General features: G+C 31.1%; 3 protein-coding genes across 4 annotated transcripts in view; 1 reads left to right on the top strand and 2 right to left on the bottom strand.

Annotated features, from left to right (window-relative positions):
• LOC145738445 (gustatory and odorant receptor 22-like) overlaps nt 1-18,395 on the top strand; it is a 45,975-nt gene that overhangs the window by 5,701 nt on the left and 21,879 nt on the right. Inside the window, exon 2 of the mRNA XM_081993306.1 lies at nt 7,877-8,063. The gene's annotated coding sequence lies outside the window, so the exon portion shown is untranslated. The remainder of the gene's footprint in view (nt 1-7,876; nt 8,064-18,395) is intronic.
• Nucleotides 1-18,395, bottom strand: part of Gyc32E (Guanylyl cyclase at 32E) — an 89,241-nt gene that overhangs the window by 59,936 nt on the left and 10,910 nt on the right. The window lies entirely within an intron of this gene.
• LOC145738525 (uncharacterized) lies at nt 1,167-2,136 on the bottom strand. Its single transcript, XM_081993395.1, has 4 exons — nt 1,911-2,136; nt 1,563-1,812; nt 1,441-1,511; nt 1,167-1,371 (listed from the first exon to the last, which is right to left on the bottom strand). The coding sequence occupies exons 1-4, from the start codon at nt 2,050-2,052 to the stop codon at nt 1,256-1,258; spliced, it is 579 nt and encodes a 192-aa protein (XP_081849521.1). The 5' UTR covers nt 2,053-2,136; the 3' UTR covers nt 1,167-1,255.

The following is an 18,395-nucleotide window of genomic DNA, read 5'->3' as shown; positions in this document are numbered from 1 at the left end:
CCAGAAAAATTAATAACAAAAGGTCCAAATTAGGTTTTTATAAAACATATTTCTTGCCAATGAAATCTAAAGACGAAGCCCACTTTCTCAAATATAAAAGTTTAACTTTAGCATCTTTTAATAAATTATTACCTTTAGTTACACCAAAGTTATTAAAACGCAATTTGCCAGATGCAATAAATAAAGAACTATCTAACTTGGAGTAAATAAAAGTATCCGATTCGTAAAAACGTAAGAACATTAGCATAAGAAATGAAAATGGTTTATTTCTTATGTTTTTGTTTACGTTTCAAATTGTGAATGAGAGCATTACAATTCCATATTTTAGTTTCACGTTTGTATGTTTTACAGAAACAGAAATATGAATCCACCTTAATTTGAGAAATAATAATAAAATTAAATTCAAACAAACAAATGTTGAAACATCTTAAATAGAGACAACTAGTCCTTTAATAATCTGCAAAATAGGGTCCTAGTTAAAAGTAGTCATGTTTAAAAGAGAAAAAAGTTGCAGTGTCAATTACGTTAACTTATCTCATCAACAATAAAAATATAATTTCTGATTTTTCTGTGAAATTGCAAGATTAAACTTTATCACCTGATACATCATTGTAACCAGAGAAAAAGCTCTATTCAATATCCAATATGGCATCCATACGAAAAATAAAAGTTGAGGATAGTAACTAAAAACCAAAACATCCGATCTCAAATATCATATTGCCACTTGTAAAGGAAGAAAAGTGGCAATGGTAAAATTAAATTGACAAAAAAAAAAAAGAACCAAAATTTCAGGGTTTTCAGATACCTCCAATAGTAATCAAAATATTTTAAATTTTAAAATAGTAAAAGCTGGTACTCCAAATCTTTTATTTAACCAACTTTTTATCTTGTACTGTTTCCAAGATCCTCATACTTACACATGAATTTGAGGCATTGTGTATAGTACATTTCTTGAACAAACAGTAACCTTCTAAATAGTTTTATCACACTTTCTTTGTACTGAGAGTATTATATAATATAATTACAATATTTAGAGTCAAAAGTTAATTTGAATGTTTTGTTTTATTGCAAAAAAACACATTTTTGTCTCTTCAGGTATTGCCACTGTGGTTTATGTAATTTGTGTTGAAAGATTTGTACTATCAACTATTATACTAAATGCTATATTGTGTGCAGGAGCATATTTATTGTAAAGTTTCATAAACACAAAAAAATATATAAATTAGAAAAAAGTACTTAATTATTTACTAGTCTTTTAATCATCATCCTCATCCTCTAAAACTAACTTCCACAGCTGCTTAGAGATATCTTTTGCAGAAATCTTGGTATGATCAAAAGAAAAAGGGACTGTTGTTGAAGGTTTAGAAACCACTGGAAAACTAGTTAAAGAAATTTTCACAGTAATAAATACCAAAAAAATTTGTTCATAAAAAAGGATACTTCCTTCCACATTTTTAGTATTGTACAAAAATGTAGTTCCGGTTAACAGTCTGTAGGTTAAAATTGTGTCCCTACAATAAAACAGTGCAAACAAACTTGAATGTTTAAGTAACATAACTTACTGCTTGTTCTGAACATCCTTGGACACTGTCGTGAAGATTTTAGTCTTTTCTGAGGTCATTTCCTTCAAACTTGCAATTTTTCTACATAGTTTTTCGTATTCTCTTAATTTTTCTGCCTCAGTGGATTTTAATGTTTGCAGTTCATCCTCCACGTTTCTCAAGCCATTCTGGATTTTATTTAGGTTTGCATTAAACATTGAAAACCACTCTTTATCTTGGTTAGTCTTCTTTTCTAACTCATCGTTACAATCTAAAATTTAGAAAAATTGAAGTATGAAGCACTAAATTTATCTTTGCCAGTGTTTGAGGTCATTTAACTTTGCTTTAGAGTATGCAAATTGTTCTTACCCTTCAGATCTTTTGCAGTAGTTATTAAAGTCTCCAGACAATCATTATAAACGTTTAGATCATCCAATTGTTTACCGTATATCCCGTCGTCTATCAGTAAGTCGCAACAGTTGAGAACATCTTCGATAGTATAATCCATCATATTATTTATTATAATAATTAAAATCAAAATTAATGAAAAATAAAGTTTCAAACAGTTTTTTAAAGGTAAACTTTTTTAGGTTAGATATTCAAATTTATCGTTTAACAGAACGTTGTCGCGTAGGTCACGTGACGCAGAGAAGAATTGCCCTACAGTAATCACGTGGTTCGACGGTAATCAAATACACGGACAATGTTTTGATATTTGACAGAATGCCTTCGCGCAGATCACGTGATATAAAATGAAATTGTCCTGTAACAGTCACATGACACCACAATTTGGAAAGCATAATTAAAATTAAATATAAAGGAGAGGGCAAACACTGTACTGTTTGTTATTTACATTTTACATTACAACTAAATACTCTCATTCAGGGATGTAAAATTTCCGGAAAATTTTCTAAAAAATTCTAAAATAATTCGTTTTTTTCATTTTTGTACTATTAACTTGAAGGTATTAGTCAGTTGAGGTTAATTTTGAAAATAAAAAATTTTCAGTTGAAATTTCTTGTCAATTCTAGTTTTTAATTTTTCAAAGTCAAACGGTGCGTGGTACCAAAAAAGTGTATAGAAGGTAAAAGTTGCATCCCGTCGAGGTGCATTTGTGGTAAAAACTTCAGATTTCTAACCTCAAACGTTCCTGAGATATTGATCAAAAACTACAAAAAACGAGAGCCAACTTTTACGCCCTCTAGCGGCTAAACTGGGCAACTTAGCCGTGTCCACTCAACGTCACGTGATAGCTCCATTAATTAGCTTTCTTTTGATATAGGGTGTGTTTATACAGGGTGTTTCAAATAAGCGAGATGAACGATTTTATGGAAAAGAGCACCAAAATTTCGCTCATATTGGGAATTTCAAGTAAGGCTGCTAGAGCAAAAACAATTGAATATCGATACAAACATTTTACATCAAGAAGGCTTAGCTTCCAAAAATCGAATAAGTTTGGTTTGTTGCTCAAATTTGGGACACCCTGTATACTGACGGATTATCTAGAAATAAAGTATATGCAAATATCTGCAAGATTCACATTTGGTATTTTTTTATAAAATGAAAATTAAACAAGTTACAAGGATGTTAAAAATTCATTCAATCCCCTGTAAACTACTCCATTGTATTGTCAATAACTCGGTTATTTTGACAATTATAGGGTGATTCAATATACCAATTTGTAGCCGTTGAAATTCTCTTTTGACCACCCTGTATAGCGTATTTAACTAAAACGTCGAATAACTGAGTTATTTACTGTTAAAACTGAGTTGTTTGTTGTAAAGTTTGATTTTGACAATTTTTACTGTGGCAGCCCAGAACTCTGTTATTTTGATAGTTACAGGGTGGTTCAATATACCAATGTGTAGCCCTTGAAATTGTCTTTTGATCACCCTGTATACCATATATAGTAGAAATGTCACGCTACCGAAAGATTGAAGCTCTTATACCGGAAATGTGTTGTCCAGAAGGGAGAATATAGAGAACATTACACAGTACATTAGTATACTCTTGCATAAATTTATAAACAATATTTTTTTTTAAATTCATATTATTTTGAAAAGTGTTGAGGTTAGGTATACAATATTTTCAAAAAGTTTCCGGTAATTTTCTGGAAAATCTGACAATTCAAAAATAATTCGTTTTTTAATTAATTGTACCAACCATCCAATATCAATCCAAATTAATGTTTAATGTAGTTTTAATCATTAAATTTAGATTGTTTAAATTATCTCATTAGAATGCATGATAAATTTGACAATAACAATGACAAGTTTGACAGTTTTTTTTCCCTATCAAGGAAAATTTTCATTTAAGCATGAAGTAATTTTCCGGTAAATTTTCAAAAATGGAAATTTTCTGGCTTGAAAATTACCGCATACATAAATGCTTCATTAAAGATATTCAAGAGTGTTGAAAGATTTAATTTTCTTTCAGTTTTAATCCCCCCATTTTTTTTGGTGCCCCAATTATGTTCTTTCAAAAAAAAATCAAAATATTTATTCGATTTAGAAACGATTTAGAAAGTTTTGTTATATTTATTTCTTCCGTATCTGTAACGGTGTTCAAGCAAATTGCATTTTTATTCAGAAAAACCATCTTAATTTTATAATACACTTAGAGAGAAATTATAAAGGTTAACATTACATTTTGTTCGAAAACCGTGAAAAAATCTTTGGCGCACCAGAAAAAAGTTTGTGGAAGGACAGAAAAGGGGGAATCAAACAAAAAATCCATATTAGATAATAATTATCAAAATATAATTACAGTGATTTCATCTGGAAATAGACACATATGCCAGACCCTGATTCCACTAATTTGTTTTGCCTTCATTTCAGATGTGACAATAATTAGATTCTCTCGAATAGGCATTAGCCTAGCAACATGTGCAGACACAATAAATCAAATTGGTTTGTTTGTCAGTTATTTTTAAACTTATCTGTTTTACAAACAAAAAAACTTTAGCAAAGTGTGGGTAATCCTCGTTTTAATTTGTGCCGTTTAAGCCTAAAATCTGGCGAGCTCTACCTTGATTGCTGCCAAAACAAGTACGGCAATAAGCCGGGTAAATATTGACTTGCATTGCTAATTAACAAACTAAATTCTACGAGAGAAGTTAAACCTTGAACATTTTGTGCCAAAGAGATAGAGAAAAGCAATTTAATTTGATTAGGGCGTTTTGGTGACCAATCATCAATTTTATAAAATACGTTGTGAGAACTTAATTCAGGTAATAATAGTATACATAATATAATAATAATAATAATGTATAATAGTAATAATGTATATAAGAAAAAATCAAACTACATTAGAATGATGTCACAAATTTCGTATCGATACAGGGTGTCCCATCGGGAACTATACCGCGGTCGATATTTTGAAAACTGTAAAGGATAAATTTTGGAAAATTTCAAGGTTTAGTAAATGCGTTGGAGTCTGCACATCTAAAATATTTCTACCAAGTATCACCATAGGTATCCAAAGTTTCTGCCAACATCAGTATTTTAAAAGGAACACCCCAGTATATTATTATATTTTTAGATTTCCATAACGATTTCAAGTATGTTTCATGTATCATAAGCTATATTATATTCAACTGTCGTTTGAAAAATGACATTTTTACAGTTTGGAGTATCGTAGCTCTTAACCAGAATGAGAAAGAGCAAAAAAGGTCATACTGAAATTAAGTCTGAAGCACACCACCAAATGTTATAAGTGCCAAAAATGTACTGACGATGGTATAAAATGCATTCAACCAAAATCACACTGATTTTGTTATTTTTCAAGTATGTTTCGTTGTTTTGTACCTCCATGGGATTGAATTTGTTAATTTCTACGTTTAGGACAACGTTAGGTTCTACGTAACTCTCAAAATTTCACTCATAAAGCTATAAAATACCTTTGATACTACGTTCTTTATGTTTGTTGAGACGAGTTATTACTCATTTATTTATTTCTAGTTGGGTCTTTTGTCTCACCACCCAAAAAAGATTTGTTAGGAAAATAGAATTTCTCACTCTTTTCAACCAAGTTCAAAATCACATTAACCTGGTCCACACCTTTTTGGTGCCATGAAAGAGAAAACCCCACTAGAAAAGAAGAAATACTAAATAGAGTGTTTGGTGGTTTTCGTTACTTTTTTAGTATGTTTTGTTGTTTTGTATCCGCCAAAATATGTCGTAATAATGAAAGGAAAACCAAGGTTTAGGAAAAACACTATGGACTTCTACGTTGCCACAGCAAGTTTAAATTTTAGACTTTCTAAATGAAGAAGCAAAAGTTTACTAAACGTTACATTCTGAGAAGTGAGTGAGGACTGAACAAGTGAGTAATAGCCGTCAGTAATGATATATTACTGGTAGATAATGGGTGTTATTATCTATCTAAAACTAGTGAGTAATAAGCATTATTATTAAAAGTCATATTTTGCACGCTTAATACATAAATAGCTATTTTGCAATTTTCAATGCAATTTTTTAGCTGTAACGCAATTCTAGTTTATTTTGGCAATCCGTATAAGAAATGCACTACTTTAAAGAAAATTTTGCATGCAACTCATAAATATGTAATTCAATATGCGACTCCCAGGTCCGTAATTTGTTTGCATATCATTTCTTCAAGTTGTTTCGTCTGTAGTGAATTTGTATGCAATTTATTTAATAGCGTCTTTTTAAAACTTTGCAAAATTACGCAATACTCTTTCTAGTGAAATTCTTTTTAAAAGAACATTCATGTATTTCACACATATTGTAGGACGAGAATAGCAATAATAAGTTGATGATTTATTAACAGCGACAGTGGTTTATAAATATTCTCCCAAAATGGTAAAAAGTACAGCTTTTTTCCATTAATCCCCACTTTTTGGGGTGTTTACCTGGTTTTTAATGATAAAAAACTCCATTGAAAGGACGAACTTTTTCAGTTTTTCATACCATACGTCATTAGATCCAATGGCTTTACAACATAATTTATATCTACATGGTATGTTTTGTGGATAAATCTAAAACAAATTTTTATGTTTCCCTTAGGCAGTCAGAAAATACCTTTCGATTAATAAAATGGTTTATTAATTTAGTTAGGGAATAAATACCTACTTTTCTCATCAGTAATTTGAAAATCCTTACTTTTAAACTACATTAGCTCTTACAAAGTTTAAGATTTTTTGATTTATCACAAACGAAATGACTGATAATCGTACTTTGATTCCTTCATTTAAACAGTAAGAATTTGAAAATCACACTTGCTGTGTTAAAATTATAGTTTTGTCTTACCCAAATTCCACTATAAATGTTGACAGTTTGCCTAAAAAACTGACATAAAGATTGCATATTTGTAGTTCTAAAACAGTAAAATACTATTTTATAACATTTTTATAGTTTAGTTAATATGGAGTTTAGTTGGAAAAAGTTTTCTAAACTTTATGAATTAGGAATATCATGTTCACACCCCGAATAAACGTTTCCATAACCATAATTTCACATAAGCACAATGCATTCAAGCTGCTACTTAATACGGGTATTTACTAGGTGCTATTTGCATACAAAATGATTTGATGTACTGTTAATACCGAGCAAATACTGGATTTTCAACATTTCAACAGCAAAATGAATATTCAATGTATCCGATTCTTGTTAGCTTTGGTTCAATCTGGCGGAATAAAACCGTATTTGACTAGCCTCAACTTGATAACTTAATACCGCAAAGTTTGTTGTAGTAAATTGAATTGATATAAAAAAAATTAACACAAAACATATCCGAAGGCGTATAGCAAAATTAAATTTTCCAGCAGTCTGGAAGTCGTAGCCTCAAGGAATAACAACTAAAGCTTAGATTTTAGTAAAAGATGAGCTACCTCGAAATACTGAAAGCAAACACGATAAGATTTATGAAATTGATATTTTTAATAGACAAAAAAGTGAACTAGATTTATGCAATTCTCAAGTTTCTCAATATTTATGGCTTACCTGGAACTGATAGAATGTAATTTGATTAGAGTAGTTTTGCATTTAAATTAAAAATCTAAAAGTTTTTGAATTATTTAAAATTCTGATTTCAACAGATTTCCTTGCAATCCAATATCTACATTCAAGTCAGTCAACTTCATGACAAATTAAATCAAAATCTTTGGCATATTTATTTTTGTGATACTCAAGTTTGGTAGGTGATTATTTAAGGACTACACGAAATTCTGAAAAAAAAATTGTTGAAAAGAACAAACTTGCATATTAAAGTAGTTTTTTAGTTTTCAAAAATTGATACGTTGGATTTTCAATTTGTTTTTTTTTGTTCGTTATAATTACTTTGCCTTTTGTGAATCTACCCTGTGTCTCTTACAGTTTCTAAGATCACCATCAGGCGCCAGTCGAATTTGGGACATTCTGTACACCCTGTAGGTCGAGCATACTCATTTTGCTCAGAACAACATCCTGAATATCTGAAAGAGGTTGCTAGAGAGCAAACCAAAGTAGTTGGCGGTTACGTCTTCGTGTACGCAGACATAATAAAATCTGTAAGCATTGTAAGGTAAGTATTATATTTTTTTTCTTTTTGATCAGAGGTTGGATCGGAGGAATGTTATACGTTTTATTCAACATGAATTATACAGGATTGTATCATTTATGAAACGATTCCTTAACGGAAGAAAGCTTTTGAATTTTCTTACAGGTTGATTGAAAGAACAGTAAAAACATACAGGATGAGCCCTAGGAGGAGACAACCTTTTATTATTTCTTAAACTAGAAAGAATTATAATAAACGCAATTTTCTATATTTTGCAACCGCAAACTCTATACAGGATGGCTTACCACTACGATACTGATTCATAAATAGAACAATGTACAATACTGTACTAGTACAGTTTGTAGTTTGTGATTGGTCAAGAAAAAGCTGCAACTTGAAAGCAGCTTATTTGACCAATCACAGACTAGCTACTGTTAGTATTATAGTCTGAAATAAAATTAAAGCAATTTCTTTCTTAATGATTGATTTAAATTAAGGTTAAATTTTATAGGGCCAAATAAACTCCCTGCCTTAATTATTTTTCAATGATTATCGTAATTACTTTAGCATCGAAAAGGGACTATAAAATTTTATTCACTTGTTTTCAAGCGGACGTTGACATTTTTGAAGTTCACGACATTGAAGAAAATTATATTGAATTGCTTTTTACCGCAAAAGAGGCAATAAAATTAACTCTAACGAAATGTTTGCACAGTTTAGAACCTTTCGGTTTCCTAGCAATTGATTAAATAGAAATTACAGTTTCCAAGTGGATAGCGTAAGCTAAGGAGATGTCAAATCAATTTCAGTATCATATGTACCATGCATTTATAGTTATTTACGTTAGTAATTAGTTACTTGTGAACAACAGCCTGAACCAAGAAGTGCCCATATCAACAGGAATAAGACAGGGAGACTCCCTAAGCCCGGTACTCTTTAACCTAATCATGAACGAAATAATAAAAGACGTTAAAAACGCGGGGCATGGTTACAGAACTAGCAAAGGAGAAATAACAATACTGTGCTACGCGGATGACGCAGCAATTATATCAGAAAACGAAGATGAGCTGCAGAGACTACTTCAACAATTCTATCTGACAGCGAAACGCTACAATACGTCGATTGCGATCAACAAGACAAAATCACTAGTTGTAGCAAAAGAACCTAGAAGATGCAAACTAACTGTTAACGACGAAATAGTAGAAGAAGTGATGTCCTCCAGATACTTAGGGGTAGAAATAACCGCCCATCAAGACAGGAGATCTGAAGTAAAGAATCAAATAGATAAGGCTTCTAGAATAGCCGGATGTTTGAAAAACATTATATGGAAAAACCAGTTCCTAAAAATGGAAGCAAAGACCAGAATATATAAATCTGGAATGGAAGACAATAGAATTGCTAAAATTGCGGGAGACGGAAAACCACACTCTAGAAGACCGCCAGGCAGACCACCAAGAGATGGAGGGATAGCTGGATGTCGACGTCGCAGGGAACTTCTTAAAGCTGGAAAAACAGGCTGAAAGCCTATTTCAGGAAGAAGAAGAAGAAAAAGAAGAAGAAGAAGACATTAGAAATACACAGTGCGTTTTTTTAACGCGCAACATAGGATTTTACGTGTTAAATTTTTAAGCCCATGTTAGACCATGTTATTTTGGAATTACAGGTGTAAAACTTGGCGGATGGCTATTTTGCACTCTGAAGCTTAAGTAGGTTTACCAATTCGGTCTAAAAACGAATTAAAAACTCGCAAAAAATCATCTTTTTTCGAAAAGATTTTATTTTTCCATACTGCCCTTATGTATGGTAGGTGCTTGTTGTTTTTGATACTTGCAGGGCAGGTAGCAGGTAAAATTTGGTGTAGAAAGTAAAACAGGGTGGTCAAAATGCGAATATTAACTTTATATCAAGAATTAAGTAAGTACAGAAGAAGTATTTTTTTAAATAAATTGTTCAAAGTGACCTCTCGTTTAACACCAAACAAAGTCGTTACAAAGTATCCCAAACCATCATAAAATGCCTTTTTGACGTTATAAATAAATATGTCACTCTACCTGCTACCTGCACTGTTAGTATCAAAAGCAACCATGCATACAGGAAGTATGGAAAAATAAAATCTTTTCGAAAAAAGATGATTATTCGTTAGTTTGTACCATAACATTTTAGACCGGATTGGTAAACTTACTTAAGCTTCAGGGTACTAAAGACACACTATGAGTATGAGTATTTTTATAGTCGCGAGTGGAAAATATTGACGAGACCATTAATTTGCCATACCACACGGGTAATGTACAGGGTGTCTAAATAAGAATATTCTTGTTTCTCAAATTCTTTATTCCAAAAAATCAATTTAATACGCACTATACTTTTCTAACTTGATTTAAGAAAAACACTTTTGATTTAATGAATAATTTTTTAACACTTTTTGTCGTGACATTTTAAGCGAAAAAAAGTTTTTAATATTTACGACAGTGACCTAAAAACAGAAAATAAAATTGTATTTAATTACGCAGAAGATTTAATTAGTGGCACCTTGAAGCTTCACGCACTTGATTAGTATTCTTTCATCTTACTCAAGATCTCCCTTCTTTTCAACTTTATGAAATATTTACATAACCAAAGCGACAATAACAAATTGAAGAAATAAAATTTTAATTAAAGGATAAATTTGTCAGTACAAAAAAAAATATTTTTTTAAGATTGATGCATTCACTTTAAATTGCTAAAAGGAATCGATCCATAGAGGTCTCCGTAATAAACTTAGCTTTTAAGAAGTGTTTATACGGCGCAAAACGTTGAGATTCCTAAGACTGGAGTATTCCAACTGCAATTAGTTTCTAAATTACAGTTTCTAATTGGATAATCCACTGCGAGAACGCATTTTTAAGATAGTGATAATCCTCTGAAATATCTTTCTGTTTACGTTGTTTTTCGGTGGTTTTCATCGAATTCAATTCGTCATCAAATTTGTAACACACTGTATAGTCAAAGGTCTTCACATCAACAATTACTCAAAAAATAAAATTCAAAAGCTTATTTCTTTTTGAAATGACAATATTTTAAAAGCAAATAATCCATTATTGTCTCGATTGATGTGAACGGCAGTTCTGTCAACTTTAAATTATGTTTTTTCAAACCTCGTTTGCATTTCATATGTATTCTGTTTAAGCAACTAGGCATTGGCATTGTTCTAGCTGCAAAATTCTGCTTTTTTATCGTTTTTTGGTACGCAACCTGCATCAAAACCTACGTAAATTATTCCTTTGAAAAGAAGTGCACTACTGTGAAATGATATGCCTAACAGGAGGAAATTAACTCTTTGTTCATGTCGTGTTTTCTGTTTTTAGAGTAATTTAATGACTTTGAATTTCATACCCAAATAAAACTCCAAACATTTTTACTAACAGGAAATGCATAAAGGCAATTTCGAATATATTCATCATCCACCTGCCGATTAACGCACAGAGTTCTGCTGTCCAAAATATCTGCCATGTAGTAAATATTCGGTACAATTTATTCAAATATGGGCATGTTCAGCAAATTGTTATCAAACTGATAAGATAAATTTGTTATTCCCAACTCTCGTTTTATCATTTGCATGGTGGCTGTGCTAAGTTTGGGACTTCCTGGTTTTTTTAGTTTTTAAACAGATATTTTTTTAGATAGATTTTATCAATTTTTTATCGAGTTGATTTATATCCATAATATTTTCGAGAGATTCATCCGATAGTAAATGTCTTGCTAGTTCTTTTTGGAATTTCTCCTGTCTCGCTTCGAGTTCTTTACTTATTGGAAATTTAAGATTAACTTATTTCCTTCGATTTTGGTATCAATGTTAAAACCCGTACCATTTTGTGGTCGCTTCCTGGACTATTTAAAATGAGACGTTTCTGCAGCATTTTCAATCATTTCAAAGAATGTATGTAAGTCTAGACACATATTTCCTCCGTTGTTCCTCTCCTAAAAATCCCACCCATATGGTGGTTTGTATCGATGTTTTTCTGATATAGTAAGTGACCAGATTTTAAGGTCTCAGTTTTCCCTCCAGGTAGGCGCATTTTGGATAATCCAATAATGTCCCATTTGATGAAATTTATTTATTTTTTCCTGTTATTCAAGGTGCTCTTCTGCAATAAGAATATTTTTGTGTTTCCTTTCCTCGCCCAATTTACAAATAATTATCTGTTACAAAATAAAATTTATTTCCTTTCCCTTTATGACTGGCAAAAATCGTTGTCACATTTATCTTATTTTAAATTGAATTTGTTAAATAATGCATTAAAAACCTTGTTATCATCTTTTAAGAACAAAGCTGTGTGCCACGTGAATTTTAAGTACTCAGAACAGCAAATAACAAAAAAACCGTTCTTCAACGAAACAAAAGATTTAATTAGCAGCAGGCTGAAAGCACTCGATTAGTATTCTCCCATCTTATGTAGGATTTATCTCTTTTGTTTTGTCAGCTTTATGTTTAAATACGGAAGTTTTTATTATAAAGGCTGCCAATAACGTAATCCCCATTAATTTCCCAGTCTACGTCCTGCTGGGCTTCAAATGAGATGAAAAAATTCAGCTGGTATCCTTTAAAGAGGACGTTGACATTGTAAGTTAACGACTTTGAGGTAAATTGTTTTTCTAGAGTGTTGAAGATGAGAGTCAATTTCTTTTTACCATAAGAAAGTCAATAAAATCAGCTTTTATGGAGTGTTTGCACGGTTCAGGACGATCGAATTTCAAAGAGTGGAGTTATTGATTAACGAGAAATTACGGTTTCTAATTGGATTACCCACGACTCGGGGATCGCATTGTCATCAACTTTTTTCAGATATCAGGTTAAGTTTGTTTTTCAGTGGTTTTTAATGCAAAGTTGTGATAAGAAATCCTAATCGAAATACTTTCGTATTCAGTTTCGAGGCAATAGCTTTAAGCACGTTGTTGTTGACAGTGATTGATGAAATTTTATTGGGAAAAAGACAAACAATTTTTTAACCAAATTTGTATTGATTCGAAAATACAGTTTATTATGAAACAATAATAAATAAAACATTTATTTGATTAGAAAAAATGTTTGTTTTTGTACTATTGTTAAATGGCATGGTAAAGTGTATTTTATTTTCAGATATTTCATGAAAAAAAATCAGTAAAAAAATAAAAACTAATTTTCAAAATTTAAAAAATCTGCGGAACTACCGGAAGTAACCAAAATTTTTGAAATTTTAAAACTCTTTTTAAAATTGATCATTTTTGTAATAATTTAATCAACTCTTCTTTTAATCAACTTATGAACCTCTTACCGTTTGCGAAACTTCCAAACACTCGAATTTGTGACACCCTGTATATAATGATACTTTAAAAAAAATAAATTAGACCTAATTTCTAAACATTATGTAAATTTAGATTGTTTAATAAAATTTCACTTGTCAAGTTTTATTAGTGCAATATAGAAAAGATAGCACCTCATGAATAATGGAACGTATATTTAAATATGACTATTTAATTTATATTCTAAACGATGAAAGAAAATTGCTTTGCAAAGTAAATACGGATATAATGGTATCTAGTTTCCAGTTTGTCAAAGTATTAACTTGTTGAAAAAGCAATTTGATTTTTTTATCGTTCCGCAAGTACCTAATGGAAATGCGAACTAGCTATCTAAAATGCATTTTTACTGGATTTAAAATCTGCTGCTTTAAAGATTTATTGATCAATTTGTTTTTAGACCGTCAGTAAGCGGAAAATTGTCTTTTATTTTATAGTTTTTAATCTTTTTTTTTTGATAACATAAGCGTACTGAAATAAAACTATACCGCATCTACTTCCAGGAATTAAGTATTTTAAAACTCTTCACCCACATCGCTCCGATATTACAATTTAATTACTCCAGAAAGTGTAATTAATAAAATTATCCTCAGAAGCGGAACATTTTCTACATAATTTGCATGTATTCCCGACCTAAATGGAACACGTTATGAACGAAGGCTTTACAGATAAAACACATTTTACTGCTAATTTATTACCTCGATACTTTTTTTCCGTCTCTTGTTCTCTTTTGCTTCTGTATGAATTATACATTAGCTGTAAGAGTTTCCAATGCGAAGATTGATTAACTTTGAAATAATGTCAGTATTTGGTTCTTAAGAAAATCTTTTTTACCATAATTGTACGTATTTTTGACAGAGCAATTCCCTTCTTATAAGAATTAGATTCCAAATGTAAGTATTTTAATCTACTCTTATGGTTCGAAAACAACAAACAAATTATATTTATTCTATTTTCTGTTTGCACCCTTTGTTTTAATAAAACAATGCTTTTAACATATTTTAAATAGAAGTAAACAACTCGAGACAATTTGAAAAACCGGGGACAACACTCGGTTTACGAAACGCGAATGTAAACAAAATCATCAAAGAGAAATATACGCGGATTTTATTATCGAATTGTCGAGATAGATGAAGTGAAGTCCCCCTTTGGCTATATTTAACCTGTCGACGTAAATAAAATTGGGTATTATAGTAAGAAAGGTTGTTGAAACTGTTTCAAACGCCGGAATAGTTGAAAGAGCAAAAATGTTTTAATTAAAATTAAACGATAATAAAACTGAGAATAGAGACAATATTGCATTACTAAATATTACGGCACAGTACTAAATTGAGAAAGTAGGATAAATATTAACGCATATTAGGTTTGCTTTCAATTTTTTGTAATGGAATTTTTACAGTTGATAAATAAATAGTTACGTTTAATTACGTCATAGTTTGTTGTGCGTGTTACAAAAATGTTATAAAAGTGGTTGGATCATATCATAAAGTGATGAGCTTCAGTAAGATAATCGAATAGATATTTGAACTCTACGTTAAAATCTCTATAGAAAACCATTTTTCTTTTTTCCATCTAACAAATAATTAAATTCGAAGGAGGTTCCAAAATGACACATTTTCAAAATCACCCTGTAGTTCAGAAAGAAGAGCAACTATGAACTGGCCCCATTAAAACCAACACCCTGGCAACCCTGTAAAACCAGTTTGAGACATCCTGTACGAACTTTCATGTAATTACGACACTTACAAATAAAGAAGTTCAGAGAACGCCAAGTTGCATTTTCATTCATACTTTTAAAGCTTCGTAATCCATTTTTCACTGAATAGAAACGACTTTCTAGAAAAGTCCACTCTTCGCGTATTTCATACACTTCTTAAAAGCGGAGCAGAAATTTCATTACATTTTCAGAGTTGGTCAGACACCAAATCTTCAAATTCAGTGGCTTTAGACCGTTAGAGAAAATTACTTACTTAGAGAAAGTCCAGGAGTGAACCACTGGGGCATTATAGTGTAGGAATTAGTGAGCATTACTTGGGAATTGGCAACATTACTAAGAATAAGTAGGCATTACTGGGCATTAAATTAGTATTATGGAAACTATTAATAAAATTGAAAAGGTCTAAATTATATTACAAAAAAAATTGTCATAAAGTAATTTTTTCTGTACATCTACCATTGAAATATAAACATAAATAAAATAAATAAAGTTTGATAATTTTAATGAAATCCGTTGGAAAACAAGGAAGAATTATGAATTTTGTTATTTTACTTTCAAAAATGTCGACTCTCTTTTGTCTCTAGCGGCGAAACCGTACTAATAAATCAACTTTTATACGTCAATAAAAAGCTCATTTCATTAGCTATCCATTGACATATAAAAGCTTATACAAAGTGCAGCAAATAAGCTAGTTATTGACGATTGAACAAAAAAATGCACCAAAAAGGTCATAAAAAAATTAGTCAACTTTGACGCCCTCTAGCGGCCAAACCGTTTAACCTGTCAACCTAAATAGGGATATTTTTAGAAAGCTCATTTCATTGGCTATCCATTGACGTATACATATCTACCAAAGATAGTGCAATTACGCGAGTTTTTGAGAATTAAACAAAAAGATACCCCAAAAAAATTGACGCCTTCTAGCGGGCAAACGGCTAACCAATCGATTTTTATACGTCAATGGGAAGCTCATTTCATTGGCTGTTCATCGACATATAAAAGTATATACAAAGTGCTGCAAATACACATGTGTTATTTACGGTTTAGTGACAGGATGCACGACAAACATTTTTGGCTGGTTAAAGGCTAATTTGACTATAGAAAACTAGGAAACACGGTCACGTGACTTACTAGATCTGCCACGACGTAATGCTTGGAAATTTTTTAAAAAACTGTGTTTGCAAATGACAATTTTTGCAAGGGTCAAATTTGCCTGAAATACCGCCACTATCCTAAAGGGTTTTGCATTATGTTGTCCAGTTAGTGCAAGCGAAAATCGACCTTAATGACTGTATTTCTACAGTTTTGCTACTACTCTACATTTGGCAATCATTGTGCTAGGTTTGTGCCAAATATCAGGGCCGTAGCTGCCCGATTTAAAAAAAAATCCTTTAAGGAAACTTCCCCAGTCAAGGAAAATATTTAGTTAACTTTGGAGCCCTCTGACGACCAAACGAAGCAACCTATCAACACAGACGACCATATTTTTTTGGATTCCCAGTTTTCTATCCATTGACATATGAAAGTCTATACAAAGTGTTGTGAGTGACAATAAAGACAGTTTTGACTAAATTTGACAACTACTACTTTAACCTTCATTAATTCGGTTATTTTGACAGTATCAGGTAATTTTTTTAAATAAGTGGCGTAATACAAACACGAAACTTTAATTTTGAACTGATAATTAGACAGAATGTTAAAAATAAGGAGTGTTCCGTTTGAAAAACTAGACTTTCTGTCTCTTTTTAGAACTGATTTTTTGACCACACTGTATTATATATTTGGACGTTTTTCTGCACCCATCCCTAGAACAAACTTTGTCCATGACAAAACACAAAAACCTTTCCTGATATGTATAAATTAAAAATGTTTTGGAGACCGAAAATATCAAATTTCCCATAAAATGGTAAATATCTCAGAAACGGATACAGATAGGTATATGACATTAATACGCGAAATATGTCTGGAATTTGACGTAGAATACAAAAATGAAAAAATATACAGGGTATCCTATTCTGGTTAATTCGTTGCACGCATATTTTCTTATTTTTACTTTTTTTAATTTGACTCTCCAGTTGTGATAATTCAGGAAGTTAGTGGGTATTGTTAGGCTAGGTTAGGTTAGGTTAATTATTAGGAATTACTGGGCATTACAAGAAATTAGTGGGCATTACTGGCATATTAGGAATTAGGGTACAAAATTTAACTCAGCGGTTTACCCCTCGGATTAAGTCAGATAGTTTGAAGCAAATCCGTCTTAAAAGTTGGTCATTTCACTTTTTTTACTATTATTTTTTTAAGTACTGTATAAAAGATATCAAATTAACTATGTTTTTTTCAGTATTTTTTTTCTGTATTAAAAAAGCTTTCACTCTCAAACTAAATGTGCTGTTTTTGTATAAAAATGAAACAAAGACAAATTAATAATCCCTCACTGCTGGGCTCGTTGTTATTTAATAAGTTAGCTGCGCTGCATTATTTAATAAATTTAACCAACTTATTTACGCAGTGAACTCTCCAAAACATTATCTTACTTTATTTCTTTCTCTTCGAGAGACGAAAAACAAAAAAACATTTAATATGATTACGAGTTTTCTTAGTGAGTTTTTGGCCGGTCTAGACAAGTTTCCATTTGCATTTTAATGAGTTATGGTCATTATTAGCTTATACATGGTAAGCAATTTAACCCGATTAAAACTTTATACGTATGGAAGAGTCAATATTTTATTGACTTAAAAAAAACTTAACAAACGTTCTATACACATAATTATAGTATGCAGCATTTTTTATAGTAAAATACAGATATTTGATTCGAGATAAACACACACTCAGCATAGCTCCCTCATTGGAAGTTTTTCAAATATTCCATACATGAAAACGGAAGAAAATTGATAAAAGGTAAAGGACAATGTTTCTTTTCTAATTTCTTTGACGTTCAACAACAGGTCATACTTTTGTGCAGTAGTATACATGAAAATATGACATACGAGCAAGAAACGAGTATTCCTAAGATCAACAGTCTTCGAGATATTTGCAATTAAAGTATTCGGTGCCATACATGATTGCAACTCATAATCTTCTTGGAGAATGAAAACTCAGCTTATTTCTCTTTGCAAATGAGAAAGTACTTCAACCAAAAACTGTCAGAATCGTTGAATTGGTCAAAGAAGCCAAATATCATGAACAACATTAATAGTCAATATCTCAAACTTTTGAGAGAAACTGATTAGAACAAAAACTTTTTCCACTGATTCCATGTATGTGCGGCAACGCTACAATTTAAATTCATTGTGTGGTCAACATCATGAATGGTCGTCCAGAAG

This window comes from Ips typographus, linkage group LG1 (assembly GCF_016097725.1).
Source record: "Ips typographus isolate SLU linkage group LG1, UJ_Ityp_2.0, whole genome shotgun sequence".
Classification (NCBI taxonomy): Eukaryota; Metazoa; Arthropoda; class Insecta; order Coleoptera; family Curculionidae; genus Ips; species Ips typographus.
This window is presented reverse-complemented; position numbering and strand designations above follow the sequence as displayed.